Source organism: Oratosquilla oratoria, chromosome 42 (assembly GCF_046742065.1).
Source record: "Oratosquilla oratoria isolate Oo_2021 chromosome 42, ASM4674206v1, whole genome shotgun sequence".
NCBI classification, from domain to species: domain Eukaryota; kingdom Metazoa; phylum Arthropoda; class Malacostraca; order Stomatopoda; family Squillidae; genus Oratosquilla; species Oratosquilla oratoria.
Window position 1 is genome coordinate 23,563,501 of NC_134818.1, and position 22,781 is coordinate 23,586,281.

The 22,781-nt window shown below is 42.7% G+C and overlaps 1 protein-coding gene across 2 annotated transcripts in view; it reads right to left on the reverse strand.

The window, feature by feature from the left end:
• LOC143021448 (SLIT-ROBO Rho GTPase-activating protein 1-like) overlaps nucleotides 1-22,781 on the reverse strand; it is a 356,550-nt gene that overhangs the window by 202,547 nt on the left and 131,222 nt on the right. Inside the window, exon 1 of one of the 2 annotated variants that reach the window (XM_076178931.1) lies at nucleotides 8,425-8,461. The exons of the other annotated variant lie outside the window; for it this stretch is intronic. Coding sequence (XP_076035046.1) covers nucleotides 8,425-8,446 — 22 coding nt within the window. The 5' untranslated portion in view covers nucleotides 8,447-8,461. Of the gene's footprint in view, nucleotides 1-8,424; nucleotides 8,462-22,781 lie in introns of those variants that run through there. 2 annotated transcript variants of the gene reach the window in all.

Below are 22,781 nucleotides of genomic sequence, written 5' to 3' on the forward strand. Positions count from 1 at the left end.
AATTTCCTGTTCAATTTCGTACATTTCATTTACCCTTGTTCCATTACTGGGCATTCATATGTGTCTACTAGTTCGCCTGTGTTATCTATCTTACTTGTTTACCAATTCAACTTTTTAAAATTATTTCTGTAAGCAATATCAAAACGTATCTACATACTAACTACATACCTGAAGCTGATTTAGCTGATTATTGACTAATGTTAAATGGCAACCTTATTAACATGCTTTAGTTACGACAAAAGGAAACGACCAATTACTCTCTCTCTCTCACACACACACACACACACACACACCACGAGCATAGCTCCCCTTCCCGTAAGATACTAGATAACAACTAGGTAAATACACACACACACATAGACATAAATACATACATGAACTTTCACTACAAATAAAACTTTATATTTTTCCTCCGATCAACGCCTAACGACTTTATGCAGCCGAGGGCAGGACCCCTCCGCCATGACAGATAGATTTGACAGACTTCTATATATTCTCTAATGGCTGACAGGACCCAACAGACCCTTTACCGGTAGTCTCATGTTTGCTTGCCCCCAAGGCCACGTCCGCTTGCCTTGTCCAACCAACCTTGAAGTTTACTTACTACCAAATATAGTTTCGTTTGCCGAGTATCAATTTGGCTCCTGTGATTGTGAACCTGGGATTCGTAGACCCCCACTGGGAGAATGATTACAAAATAGGCAGGGGGGGGGGGGAACGCAAACCGACTTATTGGTATTTTGTTGATGCCTTCAAGATTATATTCAGTGTTGATGTTGTCTCCAAGGTTATGAGAATATACATCTTCTACTCCCATTCGAAAAAAAGGATATATTTAGTCCTATAAATGTTTACGGGCAAGAGATGCATCTTTCGTCATTCGGTCGAGCTTCGTTTTGTTGAAGAGTAATCCGTTCAGATTCGAATGCACAAGATAAGGCGCGAAAAAAATACGACAGCAGTAAATGTCATCACATTAAATATAACGAGGAAAAAAAAATTCCATATGTTTGCAAGCCAGGCAGCCATGGTATTTTACATTTTTCGTTTTTCTAAATGTTGCTCATCTCATTCTGCTGTCAAAGAACAGGCAAAAATGCCATAAAAGCAAAGATAAAATGTCGTATAATCTTCCAAAATTTGATAGGTGCCACGTACAATATCTTACACTCTAGCGACGCTGCCTGACGTACGATTGTGTATATAAATTAAAACATTCAAAATACCATCATGTCGTACGGTCATTTACATACAATTATGATAAATCCTTCCGAGAACACTTCATTTGAAATGGAATGCGTTAATTACACTATTCTTTGTGAATACTGCCCTTATGAAAATGCAAAATAAACAGTACGGTCATTACCCTATGCAAATGAAGAAGCTTAACGAAATGTTTATAAATATATGCATGTGTAGCACAATTATGTCTTTACTGAGTGCTAAGAGCATTCAGAATACCAATTACCATCCTCCTTAAATAAACAAATAGTTCTTCACACACAACTTCGTTCTCTCTCATAACAGGTACGTTTTCTTATATCCACTCAGGGGTGACTTTAAATTTCGAAATGTGTCCTATTTATCCAATAGCAATTCTTTTGTGTCGTTTCAGGTCTGCCAATTTATGAACAATGAATTTCCTCTTCAGCAATTTGCTATAATATTCATATTACACAATTCTATACAGTAACAACTATAACACATGAAATATCAAATCATTATATTTTCATCTTGTTGTACATTATGGTCGCTCTGAAACAAAAATGTTCACTTTTTCTATATTTTCCCAGATTTTGTTGTCGGGTTAGTTTCTCGTCAACTTGGGGCAGGGCACCGAGCTGAGAGGGTTAACTACGGGTCAAACTTCCCTAGCTATGTTATGGATATTACTGTAAAATGTTGTTCATAATTCTCAGGCTTTGCTGATTTAGTTCCTTAAGTGAATATCAAATTCTGAAAACCTACAATTAATCAGTTCAAGACTTAAAAACATAATACAAATAACAACTCGAGCCAGTAGCTGCGTAGGCTTTGTTTATCAGAACAGTGACGTCGAGTACGCACGTGGCCTATTCATCATATGAACGGCATACCAGTACATCGATCAATACCAGTATCCGATATCAGGTCTTATGCTACACTAGCGTGACGCTACTCTTGACCTGTAACGTGGTATTATACAAGAGAATATCCTATAGGACCAGCACACGTACACACATACACAGACACGTATACACACGCACTACGGTATAGATGCATTAAATCATGAAGGACATTTAAAAGAATCAGTTCAGGTGAACAACAAACTAAGCTAAAGCCAAATATGAGTATTAGAGACACACGATGCCCTAAAAGCGTAATTATTATCCTGTATATTACAATTAGGTAAACACACACACACACACACACACACACACACACACACACACACACACACACTACCGCATCGTGGAGTTGATTTCAGGGGCGGTGGTGGATAGTTTCAGCCGAGCGGAGGCAGGGGGCTTGGCTCCTGTACTATACAAGGTTATCTGGTGAGCTTGTACGCAGACACGTATGCGTAAACTGTCGTGTGTGTGTGTATACACTGCGTGCATGTTGTGTGGGGGATGGGGTCTCAACTTCCATAACCTACGTTTGTTCATGTTATTTGTATCATTACCTTTCCCTCATCCCTCAAATACAGTCTTTTCTGTCTTTCAATGTCCATGTGCTTAGTAATGTCACACAAAGTCTTTTTTGACGATTATGTCCACTTATGCATGAAAACACATTTAAAAAGACTTCTCCCTTTTACAAAGGGTTCGACAAGTTAAAAGAAGACACACAAAAAAACACACAAAAAAAAATCATCGCACTTCTCATCTAAGCGTATTGTAGATGGCCAGTCACACCGCTTGGGTCAAAAGCAATGCAGCGAGACACAGCTCCTCCACCCAGCATGGCCTGAAAGCCGAAGCTGGTTAATCACCACGTATTCATTATATGACGACACCAAAGAAATCTTTAAGTCGGGAAGAGGAACAAGCCGGCCGCGTCATCTATTTGTCCATTTACAACCACACTCTAGTCATTCCTATCTTTTACACACTTACTTCCCTGCTCGACAGACATTCTTCTTACATCCAGTGTCTTCTTTGCCGCCTATTTATCACCTCTGTCTTCCTCAAGTTCGCTAAATCATCTTCTGCTTTAGTTTTTTTCTGATAGTCCTTCCTCACTCATTATTTCCATGTGCTCAAACCACCTCAATAATGTTTGTTCTATTTTATCCGACAACTCGTTTCACCTTAGCTCTCTGCCTCACGCCCCCATTTCTCACTCTATCCATCCTCCTCCTAACACCGATCATACCTCTCAAACTTTTTAATCTCAAACACGATTTAAATTCTTCCTTTCTGCTTCTTTTAAATTCCAAGTCCCGATTCCAAACAATCACTCCCATATACATATTTCTCGTAGTACTTTTCATTTCCCTAGACATTTAATTGCTTCATTTCTTCTACAATTCATCTCTAACTCCATTCCTCCATTTACTGCCAAATGCGACCCAATTTACTTAAAGCTCCCCATTTCCTCCAGTCTTCAAACCCTCAAACTCATCTCCTACCCTACATCATCAACACTTCTTGTATATCACATCAGTTTTGTCCACATTTACCTTCAGCTTTAACCAAGGAAAACTCCAACAGCGTCCTCCTCGTAGCTGGTTCGAATCCCGCACTTCTTTAAGACTCTTAGATACAGTCAGTGTTCCTTATTACAGCAGTCCTAGTGTACGTGTCCAACCATCTTCACCTAATATGGCGCCCCTTATAAATTTTGTACCGGTTAACCCAGACGATTCAGTCTAAATTTCAATTTAATTTAGATATCCTAATCATAATGATGTCAATCCAATTGAATCACAAAATAATCTTTGTCAAGAACATCGAGAAAGTGCTACGTCTAAGACAGTTTCACCAACAAATCATTTCAAGTTATTTTGAGGCAACTTTCTCAATACGACAAAGAAACGCTCAGGTGCAAAACAACAATATTGAACGCATGAAATAAGATAAAATAAAAAAGTAAAACGAAATGAACAAATAAAAAATAAATCAAATCAGCAACAAAAAGTGGAGATATTCTTGTGCACATAGCGAGAAAGAGAGTGAATGCCAACCATGACAGTGACATATACAAGATGACGTGTTCAATGACCTTTGACGTCACGTGAATGAGTTACACTTCCGTCACAATGTCACGTGAGCATTTCGTCGACATAAAATGGCGCTAATATCGATCTGCGTGACATTACTTAGTCATCGCTTTGTCAATATCTACGTCACACCGACGCCTCTGACGTCATGTCGCTTACAATCGCCTCTCTCAAAATTCTACAAAACCACTTTCCAGCATAAATGTCATTATATTTATGTAACCAATATCATATAATATCCAGCTTGTAGTCCAAGAGTAATATATAAACATTCGCTAACTTTAACACAACTTCAACCTACCTCTCTGCTTCAAGTGGACCCTCGTCTATCAAGTCCCCCCCATAAGGCCTACGAGCCCCCTGGAACATTCCCTTCCCCGGGAAATGGCTGCCAAGTGTCGCCATATTTACCTGTAAAGAAAGGTAAGCTTGTTAATCTAATGAATACCCAAACATAGGAATTTAATATCCACTAAATGCATAGAAAATAAATTTGTGTTAGTAATTGTTTCGTCTCTGATGGGAAACCTGCAGAGTGAATATCATACGATCAACAAAAAATAACAAATGACAATCGCACAACATGTCAGCAATGGCTACAATGTTGACGTTTCAATGGAAAATATTAACAAGCTTAAACAAACATACACGAATGAAAAACTAATGCTATATACACAATACATTACAAAAAATATAATCATATAATAAAATATATAATCATATAGAATACAAGATATATATATAAATAAATATAAATATAAAATATATAATCATATATATATATAATACGCAAATGCGTCAATAGAAACACGACTTATTGAATAATCTATGGACAATTAGTAACTATATAAACAATAATTAAATAATTAATGATTAACATAAAATGCAAATGCACCACCAAATACATAAACGAATGAATGATGAATTAACAACCAGTAAACATATTCATAAATACAAAAATAAATCAAATACAGCCAAAACCGATACACACAGACGCCAGACAGACACAAACAGACAGACATTCCCAGTGATGGGCGTCAACCCGTCCACACCCTTAAAGGAATCGTCTGTGACAAGATGGTCGAGTTAATTACCTGTTATCAGCCAAACTGGGGCGCCCGCGCGTGTGGCCCCGTCAGGCCAGGTAAACGAATACACGCACGCGAGCGCACACGCACGCACGCGCGCACGCACACACACACACACACAAATAGACACATCTCCCCCCACACACCATACATTTTCGAGTACACACAAACGCACACACACACAACCTCCACCTACACACACCTTTAATTTCCGTCTATACGCGCGCCCGCGCACGCACGCACGCACGCACACACACACACACACACACACACACACACCGTACATTTTCGTGTACACACACACAGATAACGTACACCGAGACAATTTAATTTAGTTGCGGCAATACTCGAGAAACTCGTTGACGATATCAATATGCAATATGCAAGAGGAAGGAGGAGGAGGAGGAGGAGGAGGAGGAGGAGGAGGAGGAGGAGGAGGAGGAGGAGGAGGAGGAGGGGAGGAGGAGGAGGAGAAGGAGGGGGAGGAGGAGGAGGGCGCCGAAGACCTCCCCACGCCTGTAGGCCCTTCGCGGCTGGTCTCTCGCCACCTGTGCCCTAAGTCCTCGGGGTGCCGCACGGTGTTGGACTCGAACACGGACCAAAAGTTTACAAGAGGGCTTGAGTCTGTATTTCATCGTTGATAACCAGCGCTTCTAACCTTGGGAACAATATATATATATATATATATATATATATATATATATATATATATATATATATGCACACACACACAGACATATCTTCCTAACAAAAGTCCACTTATTTACTCTTTGCAAAAAATCAAAATCGTTCATATCTTACTTTTCCGATATAATCCTACCCATTACAATGGTAAGAAGAAGAATGAGTAAATATTTACATTGTGAGAATCAAAACATTTGTGCATCAGTATGATTACTGCACAAAAATAAAAGCTTCTGGGTGACGCTGGACGATTCTATTCAGTTTGAGGCAACCCCCTCCCCCTCCCCACCACCACCACCACCGTGACATGGAGGCGAGGACATGTTAACGCGCTAATACGAACGCTGGTGTGATATAGACTTTGCGGAGTGGGCGCGTACGTGATGAAGAATGGCTGCACAGTGATAAAACGAGTGTGGGTGGAGGAGGCACAGCAGCGTGTGGGGGTAATAAGGCAAATGTATAGGGAGCACGCGCCGGCTGATAAGGTCTAAGCGGCTGCCCATAGGCGAACGTCGGAGAGGGGCGCGTCGCCCCCGCTGACGGCCGTGGAAGCAAGACTACCTCAGTAGTTTCTGAACTAGCGCCAGCACCGACTCTTACGCGCGTTTGATACGACCTTCGTGTCTCCCTTGTCAAAACCAATTCCTTATTCTAACGTGGCCCATTGACTAGAAGATACTCGTATCAGACCATACAAACCTAGTGCCCCGTGTGTGTGTGTGTGTGTGTGTGTGTGTGTGTGTGTGTGTGTGTGTGTGTGTGTGTGTATGTGTGTGTGTGTGTGTGTGTGTGTGCGTGTGTGTGTGTGCGTGTGTGTGCGCGCGTGTGTGTGTGCGCGCGCGCGTGTGTGTGCGCGTGTGTATGTGTGCGCGCTCTTGTTCCATTGATTAGAAGATATCAGACCAAATATACCTAGTCCCCCCCCGTGTGTGTGTGTGTGTGTGTGTGTGTGTGTGTGTGTGTGTGTGTGTGTGTGTGTGTGTGTGTGTGTGTGTGTGTGTGTGAGCGCGCGTGCATGTGTGGATACAAGGAGCTCTAAATCTTATGGAGGGGTGATAGGGAAGGTGTGGAGGCGATAGCCCACGTGTGGAGGCAGTGAACTACGAGTGGAGGCGATAAACCTTATGTGGAGGAGGCAAACTGTGAATTTAGTTGGTCGAACGTGCGATGAATCGATTGTGGAGGTGGTGGAGTGTGGAGGAGGTGGAGTGTGGAGGTAATAGAGAGTAAAATTGGTGGAGTATGGAGGTGGTTGGGGACGAAAGTGGTTGAGTATGGAGATTGTACAGTGTGGACAAGGTAGTAGTAGTAGTGTGGAGGTGGAAGAGTATGGAGAAGGTAGTGTGGAGGAGATAAGAGTGCGAACGAGGATTAGAGTATGAAAGATGTACAGTATGGAGGTGATCCACATGCTAGGAGGTGGTAAAACAACATGTGGAGGTATCAGAAATTAAGATGTATAACAATGTGGAGGTGGTAAAGAGTGTGGAGGCGAGCACGTGTTAATTTGCTAACCCGAACGCTGGTGTGATGGACTTTGTGGAGTGGGCGTATGCATGATAAAACGGGTGTGGAGGAGACACAGCGTGTGGATGTGATAACGCATATGCAGAGGTGATGGAGCGCGCCCCCGAGTGATAAGGTCTAAGCGGCCGCCCATAGGCGGGACGACGGATGTAGAGGCTGCGAGACCGAATACGGGAGGCGGAAAGGCCGAAGACGGGAAGTGGCAAGAACGAGACAGGAGGCGGCAAGAACAAGACGGGAGGCGGCAAGAACAAGACGGGAGGCGGCAAGACCGAAGACGGGAGGAGGCAAGACCGAGACGGGAGGCGAAAAGACCGGAACGAGAAGCGGCAAGACCGAGACGGGAAGCGGCAAGAACGAGACAAGAGGTGGCAAAACCGAGACGGGAAGCGGCAAGACATAGACGAGAAGAGGCAAGACCGAGACAGGAAGCGGCAAGAACGAGACGGGAAGCGGCAAAAACGAGACGGGAGGCGGCAAGACCGAAGACAGGAGGCGGCAGGACCCGAGACGAACGATGACGGTAAAGCAAGTGTGGGGCTAAATGGAGCCCTCAGTCTGGGCCCAAGCCTGCTTACCTCCGCCTCTACAGACTAAAACCCCCCACATTAACCAGAATAAAACCTAGAGAGTGCGTCACCGTATCGAAGGACCCTCAGAGCCTTTTGGAATCTCCATCCTAAACCAGTTCCCCAACGAGGGTCACCTGTAGCTTTAACCAAAAACCATGTTAACACAAAACATCAATTTACTGAGGACAGCCTGGTGCGGTGGACCTTTCTTCACATACTCCCAATTCTGTGACAATGAAACTCTTTACCTCCTTTTCGCCGTCGAAAACAGGGGATGGATTAAATTTCCTTGGACCAAGAGGAAGCTAAGTTGACAAAAAATATATGTGTGTGTATTTGTATTTACCTGACGAATTCCAGACTTCCATCACCGATTTGTCCAACACCAATACCAGAGTTCACGCTGATCCGGTTTGTTTACGAAATCGGCCCAGGGTCGCCGCTGCGATTTCCTCAAAACAAACGACTCGTCATTCCGCGCAGGCGCACCCGTTAATACAGTCGTTTGCTCCACAGATGTCGCTAGTGTCAGACTACGGATTACAATACAATTACTATTGTGTACTGCATTAGGCGTGACGGAAGAGGATGACGCTTTTTTCAGTATACAATTACAAACACAACGTTATATGGCAATGGAGCTTTTGTTTGTTGCTCTGAATTAGCCGCCCTACCCTTGTGGACAGAGGTCTACACAAATGGGCAAATCAGGATCATATATTCATTCAAACTACTTTAAGTTTAAATCTCATAATCTATAATATAAATTTTTATAAAGGATATTAAAGTATTCATATATATATATATATATATATATATATATGTATATATATATATATATATATATATATATATATGTGTGTGTGTGTGTGTGTGTGTGTATATATATGTATATATATATATATATATATGTGTGTGTGTGTGTGTGTGTGTGTGTGTGTGTGTGTGTGTGTGTGTGTGTGTGTGTGTGTGTGTGTGTGTGTGTGCTCGCGCGCACTGTAATTTATATTATAATAAACTGGTAATTCTGTGTGGAACGGAAAATGGGACACATGAACCCAGCATTTCCATGCTAACCTTTGGTCTTCTCCACACCTTTGTTTACAAACGAACCGAGTCGCCACGCGACGGGAGTCCTTTTGCTCAGTCGCCAACAAACAAATGACGAATAGCACAAATAATGTGACGTCAATCCACGCATGCGCCAATTTCAGTTGATATGGGAGGGAGGGGGTGAGGGGAATCAGAACAGCTACACCACCCACATTCAAAATCTCTTGCTTTGGCGACTTTGTTCTCTAGTCAGTTACTCGTATAATTTGAACATCAGAGAAGTGGTCCCCAAGCTGTAGCTCGTGAGCAACGTGGTGCCCTCAAGACGGTTAGGTACCCGCGAGGTTTCACCATATCTTTTTATAAAATCAAATTGTGTTTATAATCATTATCATTATTATTTATTTGTTTTATTCTATTTCTTTTTTATTTATCTATTCATTTATTTCCGCGCTCGTCGCGCCTTACAAAAGACTGGAGACCACTCTACCAGAGACTAAATTTGGATTAAATCTTTGTCTGAACGTCTAAACCTCTAGCACTCGGAGTCCCCCAACTACACAAAGGCTTCCCCAGCCAAACTCTGCCACGTCACTCTTGCAAACTTCTCGAACTCGTCCGACATCTCTTCCAGCATGTGTTGCCATACGCACATCGTCGCTTAAAGGAAGGTTGGGTCCTGAACTCTGAAGCATTTAAGTAGTGTTCACTCTGTCAGTAATGGTGGAAGTGGCACTATTAGCGATGGTTCTTGTGGTAATGTACAAATTATGATGGCCGTATGATAATGTCTGTGGCGATGGTGGTTTGAGATAGTGAGAGAGAGAGTGAGTGAGAGAGAGTGAGAGAGAGAGAGAGAGAGAGAGAGAGAGAGAGAGAGAGAGAGAGAGAGAAACCAAGCCGATCCATTTCCTTCTCTGCTGTAAGAGCCTTGGCTAATAAGTGCTGTAGTACCAACTAATTTAGTAATACTCGTATATATATAGTCTATTTGTATATTTGTACTGCATGTGCTGTAATTTTTTTATTTCTCATTGCTCCCTCCACGAAGAATTTCACTGTGTATGCATATGTTGACTAATAAACCATTATGTTATGTTATGTTATCGTATGTTAAGTGCAGTGCAAAATATCCTCCCTTCGCTACTTAATAGAATATATCTAACGCCAACTTTCTCTCTCTCTCTCTTTTACAAATCAGTCTGACAAATGGGTTTGGCTGCGCACATTCGATTTGTAGAAAAATGAAATTAGTGGCTCACCCCTTGGCAACACACACCCAAATTATTTTCGGAATTAAATATTTGTCAAAACATTAAAAACGCCAAACATTTCCCAGCGAGCCAAACCGGAAAATTTCAGAGCTGCAGGGTAGGGTTACCTTATCCAAACTTTATTTTATCTATTCTTATCTACGACAAACGTTACCTTACCCAAACATTATTAATCTACTTGCTTTTATTTCTGACAAAATTTACCTTCAAACATTAATCTATCATTTTTCATATTAGCAATAATCTATCATAATTTATTTGGTATTCATCAATGTTGGTATGGTGATTTTGGGGCAAGCCTGTACACAGACATAGGAAGGGAACGGGTCTTTGTCACTGTACCCAATGTTCCCATCCATTCTAGAGTACCAACTACAACATAAACAACACAAACAGCATCCGCTAAGTGAGCTTAAGTGTTCTACCATACGGCAGAGAAATAAAAACAGCAAAACAATAACTTCAACAACATGAACAACAACTCGAAGTCATGCGAAGGGGTGACTCTATCAACTCTGACTGTCAGGGATGTATCCTTCGGTTGTATACGATTTCCTGGTAGCAAACAGAAGAGTCTTCAATCACCCATACATAGGTGGCAAAATCAAATATATAAATACTCGTGTATACAAATATATATATATATATATATATATATATATAATATATATATATATATATATATATATATCCAAAGTCGACATGACGTCATGTCGGACTCAGATATTCTGTTATTTTTCGACGACACGACGGTACACATAAATCTTGCTTCCCTTCCTCTCCCTCCCTCCCTCCCTTCCTGCACGTGGACAAACTTTGTGTTGTATTTAGATTTTGCTACGCACACCCCTTCACTTCCACGACACAATTCATAAATTTTGTTCTCATTAAAAAATACAATAAATTAAGACGAGAATATCGCCACTATGGCAGGTTTAGAAATGTGAATCCACTACGAGAGAGAGAGAGAGAGAGAGAGAGAGAGAGAGAGAGAGAGAGAGAGAGAGAGAGAGAGAGAGAGAGAGAGAGAGAGAGAGAGAGAGGGGAGAGAGAGAGGGAGAGAGAGAGGGGGGAAGAGAGAGAGAGAGAGAGAGAGAGAGAGAGAGAGAGAGAGAGAGAGAGAGAGAGAGAGAGAGAGAGAGAGAGAGAGAGAGAGAGAGAGAGAGAGAGGGAAACTCCCGGTAATAAACGGGCCAAAATAAATTACCAACAATCTATTTTCTCACTAAATGTTTAGATTACCTCAATTTGAATATACAAGGGATTGTTGATCATTGCTATTTCCCACTGTTTAACACGTTAGCGGGGGGGGGGGATCGTATATTCTGAGAAAACTACTATACCTGTATATCAGGAGTACCAGATCCATATATTCAACAAAATGGCGGACGGCGTTAAAGCGTGGTTAATCTACGGCCAAAAAGTATTAGCTTTTGTCATATTTTCGCGAGTAAAATCCCGCCAAACTCAACCTTGTGGCTTATTCTCGCTAATAATAATTCCATTAACTAATGTTAAAGAAAACAGTTTCCGATGTATCGTGATGTGATGATGAATTTTTTCTTTATATATTTTGTCTACATGTGGCCAATTTAGGCCAGTAAATGACGACGATATTCTCGTCTCAATTTACCAAATATCCACATCTATTAACCAGTTACCAACGACACACGATTTTAGTCACCTACAGCAGACCCACATACCAAAAGGGCACCGAAAATAACCCCCAAAGACCACCCACAGTGACAATTCTCGACCCTATTCCCCCTATACCTAAGGGCGATAATCGCAGTGTTGTGTTACATCAGAACTTGTTCATTACCCACAGCGCATACACACGACAATACTCCACGTGACAATGTGTTAAACACATCAAGACAAAGGTCTGTCTTCTAGGGCGACATTCCACGCCCACACCGCCCATTAATAATGCACTACCCATCCCCTTTCTCACGCCCACGGGCAGGGAGATGGGGTGGCGTCATGTCTAACGTGCTCGACCAGTCCCCTATAACTCTCCTCTTTCTCGTACCCATCATGCGGCGCGGCGCTTTGAGGCAGCATTAATTCCGTCTGGAAAGATCGACTTGTACTTTGATATGTACACTAATTAACACTTTAATTAACAAAAGTACCATGGAAATTTCTCATAGATTCCAATATTTTACTTTTACTTATTTATATAGTCTTAATCTCTAACATTTTTTCTAAATCATTCAATTTCAACCAATACGCAGTGCTTTTTACAGTAAAGACAATCTCTTGCCAATTTCACATCTAGAACAGGAAGATTTCTGATCCTACAGCTGAAATAATGGCACCAAATTTACGAATTTATTGTTTCACTTTATATAATAGATTTTTTTTCTTCAGATATGACCTTTTTCAAAAAACATTTTCGTCTGGGAATTTTCAGCAGGGAATATGATTATATTTCAAAGGATACCTTCAATTGAAAAAATAAAATTTTGATGCGCACATAGTGTATTTTAGCAGTGATTCTCTCATATCACCATCATCATTATCATCATTATTATTTCTAAACACAGTTCAAGACCACATTCCTAGTTAACTATTGACAACCACACTATCTCTCAAAGACCAGATCAATTTTGTAATCAATTTTGTGATCAATTTTGTGAGAAATGTGACAAAGAAAACGTTGATCTTCATTGAAGTAAACCAGGATTTTTTTTTTAAATTCACAGAAAGCATCAATGACATTGACCCAATTCCACCAGCTGTTTTGCTCTAACGATGCTCACAAAGGAACCAAAGAAACTCAAAGAAGGAACAAAGAAAGACGACCAAAAGTAATTCCTCTTCTCATAGCGAGGTACCCACAACCACAAGCCAACGGTTTCCTCCATGTACCTCAACGACCACCACCACCCCGGTGTTCCGGTGTTCTAAGGTCCCGACATTCCAGTGTTCCGTTGTTCCGGGGCCCGGCGTTCCGGTCTTCTGAGGTCCCGGTGTTCCGTTGTTCCGGGGTCCCGGTGTTCCGATGTTCTGAGGTACCGGTATTCCGGTGTTCTGAGGTCCCGGTATTTCGGTGTTCCGTTGTTCCGGGATCCCAGCGTTTCGTTGTTCCGGGGTCTAGGCGTTCCGGTGTTCCGTTGACCCGTTGCCCCGTCGTTCCGTTGTTCCGATGCTTCGTTGATCCGGCGTTCCGTTATCCCGGGGTCGTGGGTGTGTGACACGACCCAGGCCGCCCATTATGTGTCTCCATAACACCGCGCCACGCCCACGAGAGACCTACTCCTTCATTACGGGTCAGGGGCGCCCCCTACATACATCCACCCTAAGGGCCCTACGCGGCCCAGCCAGGCGGCCCTACCGCTTTTCTCCTCTGGTATGGGGGCCATAGACCGCTGCCACACACACACATGGAGTACAGTAGCTTATGAAAGACGGGCTTGTGTGAACATATGCATATATATGTATATATATATATATATATGTGTGTGTATATATATATGTATATATATGTGTATATATATATGTATATATATATATATGTATATATATATGTATATATATATGTATATATACGTATATGTATATATATATATATATATATATATATATATATATATATACACACACACACACACACATGGATAAGCACACGCCAGAAGCATTAACGCAAATACAAGCACATTCACATGCACAAAAATACACATACATATATACAAAAGTATGCTTATATAGGCATACACACGCATCTATATCAAAATATGTTCCTACAACCCCATACAAAGGCACTACATAGGCCTACACGAATCCATACACACAAACACATGTAGAAATACAGGCCAACGTAAGAATACGACAGTGCAAGGATATATATACAAAATATAAATTAAAATGAAATATGCAAAAACACTTTCATGTGTATACGCCCATACCCACCTACACGTTTCATTCACATACGCACTTTTGTGTCTTCCGCATCGAGACCAAATGTGTACAAGTCCACACACACACACACACACACACACACACACACACACACACACACATACACACACACGTGCACACATATGCGCACGGGCTCAGTGTACTATGAAGGGAATGATTATACTCGTATAAAGAAGAGCTCTTAATATGAGATAGACGAAAAATTTGACGACGCAGAAAGAAGAAAAAGTGTCCGAAAGATTTCAAGAAATACATTTTTTAATACATGCACTGATCCGTGGAAAAACATGGAGAAAGAGTCAGACAACATAAGTGAATTTAATATTAAATTTGACCCGTGACAGCACACAGACGTGATTCCACGAACGTAGTTCTTACCTTTTATATTAAACTTATGTAAACACACACAGAGATACACACGTACATACACATACATACACATACACACACGGGACACCACGAGCGTTGCTCTCCTTCCTGTAAGATACAACTAGGTAGGTAAACACATACACACACACATACACATACACACACACACACACGCACATAAACCAATGACAGGATCTAATCGACGGATCTCATCAAATGGACGAGAAATCACAGGTAAACCTCGTCCCTGTTACCTTTGGATCCACTCGATCCAGGATCAGGATCCCCGGGCAAGCAGTACTGATCCTTATCGCCAGGTACTTAGGAGCGTAAATGGCGAAACGCGCCCACGCAGCTCACTTTAATGGCGGGGTCGCACAGGGAGATACGCCCCTCTAGCCCCCTGCCCCCGACCGTCACACGTCCACAAGAAAGGGCGACGAAATTCCTCACAATTACCCGAGTGGATCAGATACACTTTACACTAAATAACGAAAACTAAGACGCCAGGTGACCAACGTGGAATTGTACACGTCGTGGAGTGTTACCAATATAAATGAATATATAAACATACATGCATAAATACACACAAACCTAAATTGTTTAACAGATTTGTATATGACAAGCCAAAAAACAAAGATGGGATATCCAATTTGAAAATGTGATGGACAGTATATGAAGAAGCAAAAAACAAGCTGATATAATGAATACAAGTTTCCAATTAGTATTCCCAAACGAAGAGAACTTCGACGGCGAGAAGGGTGAAGTTAAAGAAGATGTCTTAAGCAACGTACAAGATGAAATATGTGAAGTGAATACACTTCTAAAGAACTTGGAAGTGAGAAAGGCCCTGGGGACAGATGGGCTCTCGAATTGGATACTGAAAGAATGTTGAGAACGGTTAAAGAAGAAATCAAATCATTGTATGTTTCCTGGAAGAGGTTAGGGTGCTACTAGACTGGAGATAGGTCAATGTGGTACCAATCTTAGAGAGGGGAAGGAAGAAGAAACCTATGAAATATAGACTAGAATGTGCAGTAGTATTATTGTCACCCCATACGAATGAATATATAAGAAAATGGAGAATACAAAGAACTGCAACCAGAATTATCCCAGGTCTGACTGAGAAGACATATGGGGAGAGATTGGAAACATTGACACTCCCCATACTGAAGGACCCAAGAGAGAGGTGATATGACAATTATATCCAGAACAACGAAAGGAATAGAGAAATTTGACAGTGGGTTTGTTAGTTATGGATGAAAGAACAAGAGATCACAGCAAAAGAAAAAAATAAAGAAAATAGATTGCTAAAATGTTAGGAATTATACCTTTCTATACAGATGAGTTAATTTGTGGAACAAATTAAAAGAAGAAAACACCATGCGAACAACATAAATGGGTGAAAAAGTTTGATAAATGGGAACATACATACGGGATCCATGAGCACAGTTCCGAACGTATACTACAATTAGGTAAACAAACACACACACACACACACACACACACACACACACACACATGGGTAATATACGTAACAACTAATCTGTAAAACCCCTAGTTTCACGACTTTTCTCATAGTTATGACAAACACGCCAAGTCAAACCAAAACACAATGACGTAAACACGACCCATACATAACCCACCTGGCCCACCATACACTTCCCTGTTTACCCACACAACCAACAACTGACCCAAATATCGCAAACTCACTGATCCCAAACGCGCGCAGCACAAAGAGATCCCTCTAAACACCTCTCCACACCCCATCCACACATACACCCCACACCCCATCCACACATGCACCCCACACCCCACCCTACACCCCTCACCCATCCCACCCACCGACCCATAAAAAAGAAACATAAACCCATAAAAATCAGTCAAAAACACGAACCATTCATACGGATACACAACAAACCCATTCAACTAAAAATCTTCCTCATGTTCTTCTCTCCATCCGACCCCCACCCTCTAGGGAGTCGTGAGGGTCTGGTAGTTAGAGGAATCAGATCGTTACCGACACAGTCTGTGGGTTCGAGTCTTTTGACCACCAAAATTTAATTTCAACGATGAACTGGCTTGCCCTTGCGTTTTCTCCCCGACACCTTGCCTGTGTTCACCTTGGGTAAGGCGCCAGAGTTGGACGACCCCAAACGAATACAACCTTCACATTGAACGGCTGTAACCGCCTCCTCTCTCTCTCTCTCTCTCTCTCTCTCTCTCTCTCTCTCTCTCTCTCTCTCTTCACATTGTAGACTCTTGGGTTGATGCAAACCGGTACTCAAGAAGTCCTATTGACTATCGCCAAGGCTGCGTTAAATCACCCTCGAGCAAAAATCTGCACAAGACTAATCCAATTTCCTCCTCGCGAAGACGAAAGACTGCGTTTGAGGAGTCTCTATTAAATCTTTTTACAAAAATAAGATGAAAGGAAGCGACTCAATTAGCTTGTATATGAATACATTTCATAAATACGCTCACACACCTAACCTGTATGATCGAGCTGATTACAATGACGTCAGGCTTCATTCACATCCACAGCCATTACTACATAACAAAACATTTCACATGAACACCATACCTACAGCCTTACCAAGCAGGACTGAGGCACCGTGCTGAGGTACAGAGGCTGAAAGTCCCTCACAAGTTATGTGTGTTTTCATCAAGCCAAACAAGAGAGAAAACTATCAGGATATTTAGATTCCCAAATAGAACAAGAAGATTCGAGAATCAAAGAAAAAATGTAAATATTTCGGCTGTGCAAGGAAAAAAGAATTATTTCGAAATCACCTCAATCCTGTATACACTTAAGTAAATCTAACTAGGTAAAGACGCACAAAATGCATACGAGCATAAACACACGCACAAACAAACACACATACACACACCCGCATACATACAAGAGGAAATATACACAAACGAACGTCCGCATACATGTGGACACTGAGGCTCTGTTCACATTAGCAGTTTGAACAGTGCGGAAATCGCGGAGGTACCACAGTCAAGGAAAAATTACGTGGTTGTGTGTGAACGCCCCCCAATGACTTACATTATAACTGAACCGCAGCGGATGAAACCGCTAGTGAGAACAGGGCCCAAGAAACACAGACCCCCGACCACACACACTCAAGAGTTAACTAATTACCTGCATTCCACGAGTGATACCTACAAGGCAGAAACCACCAAACCCATCCATACAAACAGTCACGCTCGGAGAAGCCCATCAACCAACCAAAAGGACGTAAACATACAAAGACACAGATACATCGTGGGCAGCGCCGTCGTTACTTTCAACCTGACATACGCGCCCGCCGCACGCACACACACACACACACACACACACACACACACACACACAAGCGACTGATGGAGATTTACGAGCGTAACTATTTTCCAGTTCATTAAAATTAGGTAGACACGTACACACATGCATACACACACAACACACACACGACATACCACATCTAAAGAGTGTACACAGATTCCCATTTGGACGATATTGTATCCGCACTCCGTCGTCATCATTGAGCTTGCTGTGGCTAAGGGTTGTGACAGTAGTGAGTAAGCACAGTGTACACAATAGTATCTTTCTTACATACACATTACGACAGCAACTCTAAAAGTAGTAGTAGTAGTAGTAGTAGTAGTAGTAGTAGTAGTAGTAGTAGTAGTAGTAGCAGTAGCAGACGAAGACGACACTCCTTTACTCTTCATACAAAAAACCAGTGAAGACCCCCGCCAGCAGAGACGGTCCCGCCCCAACGCTACATCTGGCATCCACCACAGCACCCAACCCGCACTCAATGAGAACCCCCGACCCCCCACCCCACCCTCCTCCCCCTTTCTCCTTCAACCGACCTGAAAGCTTTCCGGGCAAGCGCAGTAGGTCCCACCCTGCCTTGGCCCGATCCACAGGAGCTTCTGCTGCTGCCGACCCTATGAATATATATCCCAGACGCAGAGGCTACCTATGGTCACCAGGGCTCGATGGAGAAGGTGGTGGTGGTTGGGGGGAGGGGTTCAGGGGAGGAGGAGGTATAGGAGGGGGTGAGGTACTGAGAGGAAGGGCGCCAAGTTATTTGGGCTTTGTAACGAGTACTGGTGGTTGTTATTATGTGTTACATTGATAAACCATGCCGGCTGGAGACCTTTCGGTCCATAATGAAATTGGACCCCACAAAAAATAAAATAAATAAATAGATTAACAAACAAACAGATGAATTAAAATATGGACGTAAACAAATACACAAATGGAATAAATAAGCAGCTGACACTGCAACATATTGCTGAAGTATTTATCCAAATGTGTGTTGAGGCACGTTTATGGAGACCGAAACGTTGTTTGGTATGACGATATCGGTAGAATAGTGGTATGTGAGCAATAAATGAGCCATGGTATGCAAACAGATACCAAGAATACCAAAGTGTGTGTGTGTATGTGTGTGTGCGTGTGTGTGTATATATATGTGTGTGTGTGTGTGTGTGTGTGTGTGTGTGTGTGTGTGTGTGTGTGTGTGTGTGTGTGTGTGTGTGTGTGTGTGTGTGTGTTCACGTGGTTCAAAATAGTCTTGAATTACGTGCTGGACTCGAGATCGACAGCTATCAACCTCTCAGACAAGAACTCAGTTCATTATACAGGTAATGATGTGACTTCACATATGCCATACACCCATCCCCTTGCCCAATGGTGACAGTAACGCTTTGTATTGATAGCGCCCTCTCACGTGAATAAAATCGGTTGACTGATAAATTTATATTCACCACATCCAATTTTACTTTAGCTTATCATTTTGTTTAGCTTAATGTTTCTTTTATTATAATATCTCATTTAATTTTTATTCTGTGAAAAGGCACCTCTATGTACAATGCATCCCATATGGCGCAACCCAGCGGCCTCGAGGTCTTCAAGCCGCGACTCTTGTCGAGTTTCAGAGCTCATGCGGATTCGAGGAAGATGCGTTAGTGATCCTCCAATTATCCTTGCCCCGGCGATTTCTTGCCCCGAGTGCGACCCAATCCTCCAAGGACGATGTGGTCGACGGAGTGTCTGGTGGTACTTTTTTTTTTTTTTTTTCTTTAGCAGTAGACGTGCTTTTGCATTTTTCTGGACTACCGTCAGGCGATTTCAACCATTAAGGATCACTATCTTGATTTACTCTTTTTCCTCATTTTCTTACCTGCCAAACAATCTTCTTCAGTTGGCTCAAAAAAAAAAAAGAAAAAAAAAAAAAAAAAAAAAGACCAGGATGCAGGAGGCGGATAGAGGAAGTGTGACCCCACCGTGGTAGGGGTCAACCCACCTCCACCTCCCCCATCCACCTCCACCTCCACCGGCTACCGACGAAGCCCCTGCAGAACAAGGACGACTTGGTTCTTTGATTCAGACATTTACAGAGAGCAGAGATCAAAATGAATATGTAAACGGAAGTGGGTACTTTATTCGTGAATGCACGTACACACACACACACACACATACAAACACACACATACATACACGCACACACACGGCTGTAAACGCTTACAAATTAGGCAAGGAAGCATTAATGAAATCTGAGAGGAGGATCTCTCTCTCTCTCTCTCTCTCTCTCACACACACACACACATATTGTAAAGGAAAATACTTACATATTAATGAACCTAGTATAGATTAGACTAGACGATCAGACAGCCCCCCCCCCCAAAAAAAAAAAAAAAAAAAAAGTGGGTGGGGAGTCCGGGCAGTGAACTCGCCTCCAGAGCTGCCTCTGCAAGGCTGGATAAGGACACCGTCAAAGTGTTCATAAATTCAATAACTCGGAACAAATCGTGAATATGCAACGGCGCTCTGGAGCCAGCAAACGATCGTGTGCGCCCACCGCCCACGCCCACGAACTTAGAGGTTATAAAAGAGAAACACTCACAAGGGCCTCCACTGCAGAAGAAAGTGGATGAGTGAGGGAGGGGTTTGAGGAAGGGTGCAGAGAAGTGGAAAGTGGATGAGACAGTGGAAGTGGAAGAGGGAGGGGAGGGGAGGGAAGGGTGATGAATGAGAATGAGAATGGCGATGAAGAAGGAAATAGAGGACAGGGACCAGGAGTAATATTACAAGTAGGACAAGGAAGAGGAGGGGAAGGCGAAGAGGAGGAGGTGGAGGAGGAGGAGGAGGAGACGGGGGGGATAAGGAAGCTGAGAAAGAGGAAGAATAGGAGGAGAAAAAAGAGAAGTGAAAGGACGAGGAGAAGAAGTGTGGGAGGACATCAAAGGCGACGACGACGAGGAGGAGGAGGATAAGCAAGAGGACAAAATGAATAAAGAGCAATAGAGCCCCACTAACCTTACGAGAAGCTTCGAGTGACGGAGGCCATCTCCGTCTCCCCAAAGTCGAACATAAAGACTCGAATGAGCCACAGGGCCCTTCATGGCCCTCCTTGGCCCTCCCTCGCCTCCTCCTCCTCCTCCTCCTCCCTCGTCTGACGACAAAAGTCGGGCAACAAAACGTATAACTAAATTAAGACTCTCCGAGTCAACACGCACACATAAGAAAAGGAAGCGAGAGAAGATGAGGGGAGGGGAGGGAAGGGGGAGGGAGGGAGAGGAATATATGTGTGTATATATATATATATATATATATATATTATATATATATATATATATATATATATATATATATATATATATATATATATATATAGATAGATAGATAAAGAGATATGAAGGGAATGAGGAAATGAGTGAATGATAGAGGGAGCGAGGGAGAGTGAGAGAGATAGGGAGGCAGGGAGCAAGGGAGAGAATGAGGAAACGAAGAAGTGAAGAAAAGAGGGAGAATAGTAGAGGGAGAGAGGGAGACAGGGAGGGAATGAGGAAATGAGGGAGTGAAGGAGAGAGGAAGAGAGGTATAAAAGGAGAGAAGTAGAGAGGGAGAGAGAAGAGGGAATGAGGGAGGGTGGGGAGAGAGAGAGCGAGAGAGAGAGAGAGAGAGAGAGAGAGAGAGAGAGAGAGAGAGAGAGAGAGAGAGAGAGAGAGAGAGAGAGAGAGAGAGCCTCTTCCATCATATCACCCTAACCATGAAGCTCCTCGTCGATGTCGCCCTTCTGACGTTTTTGTCTCCTCCACAGGTGACTTCGGGTTATGAGAATCGACCACGTTTACGGCGTGAGAACATGGACGTTCACGCACATGTACACATGTATAGACAAAAAAAAAAAAAAAAAAAAATCAACTACGATCATCTTCGTGAGAAAATCTCACTGCAAAGACAAAATTGATAACTTTTATTCTCGTTGACACCAGAGGGATTCTTTTCTTGGCTTAGTCACGTGACGCAGAGGGCGTGAGGCCCGGGCCACTTTGGCTCTTTTGAAATATGCAAATAAAAATAAAGAAAGAGAGATAAAAATAGGGAAAATGTGACGCCTAAGTAAAACGCTCCTTGGTCGACAAACAAACCACGACGACGCAAACACCAGAGGAAGTAATCGAGTTTCACACGCGAGGTGCCCACGGAAGGAAGGAAGGAAGGAAGGAGGATGGGAAGGAAAGAGGGAAGGAAGGAGGGAAGGAGGGAAGGAAGGGAGGAAGGAACGAGGGAGAGAAGGCGGGAAGGAAAGAGGGAAAGAAGGAACGAAAGAAGGAGGGAAGAAAGGAAGGGGAGAAGGAAGGAAGGAGGGAAAGTGGGAAGGAATGAGGAAGGGATGGAAGGAGGGGATGAAAGGAAAGAAAGAAAAAAGAAAAGACGGAAGAGAGGAGGGAGGGAAGGAGGGAGGGAAGGAGGGAGGGAAGGAGGGAGGGGAGGAAGGAGGGAAGAAAAGTAAGGAAGGAAGGAGGGGAGGAAAAAAGGAAAGAGGAAAGGAAGGAGGAAAGAAGGAAGGAGAGAAGAAAAAAAGAAAGGGAGGAAAAAAGGAAGGAAGGAAGGAAGGAAGGAGAGAAGAAAGGAAGGAGGGAGGGGAGGAAAGGAGAGAAAGGGGAGAGGAATGACAAGGCGAAATGGACACACATGTATGTAAATAAGCGAAGAAGGAAAAGTTGAAAGGGTGGGAGACGAAGAGAGAAATAGTGACACAAACACAAACGCACACGCGCACACACACACACACACACA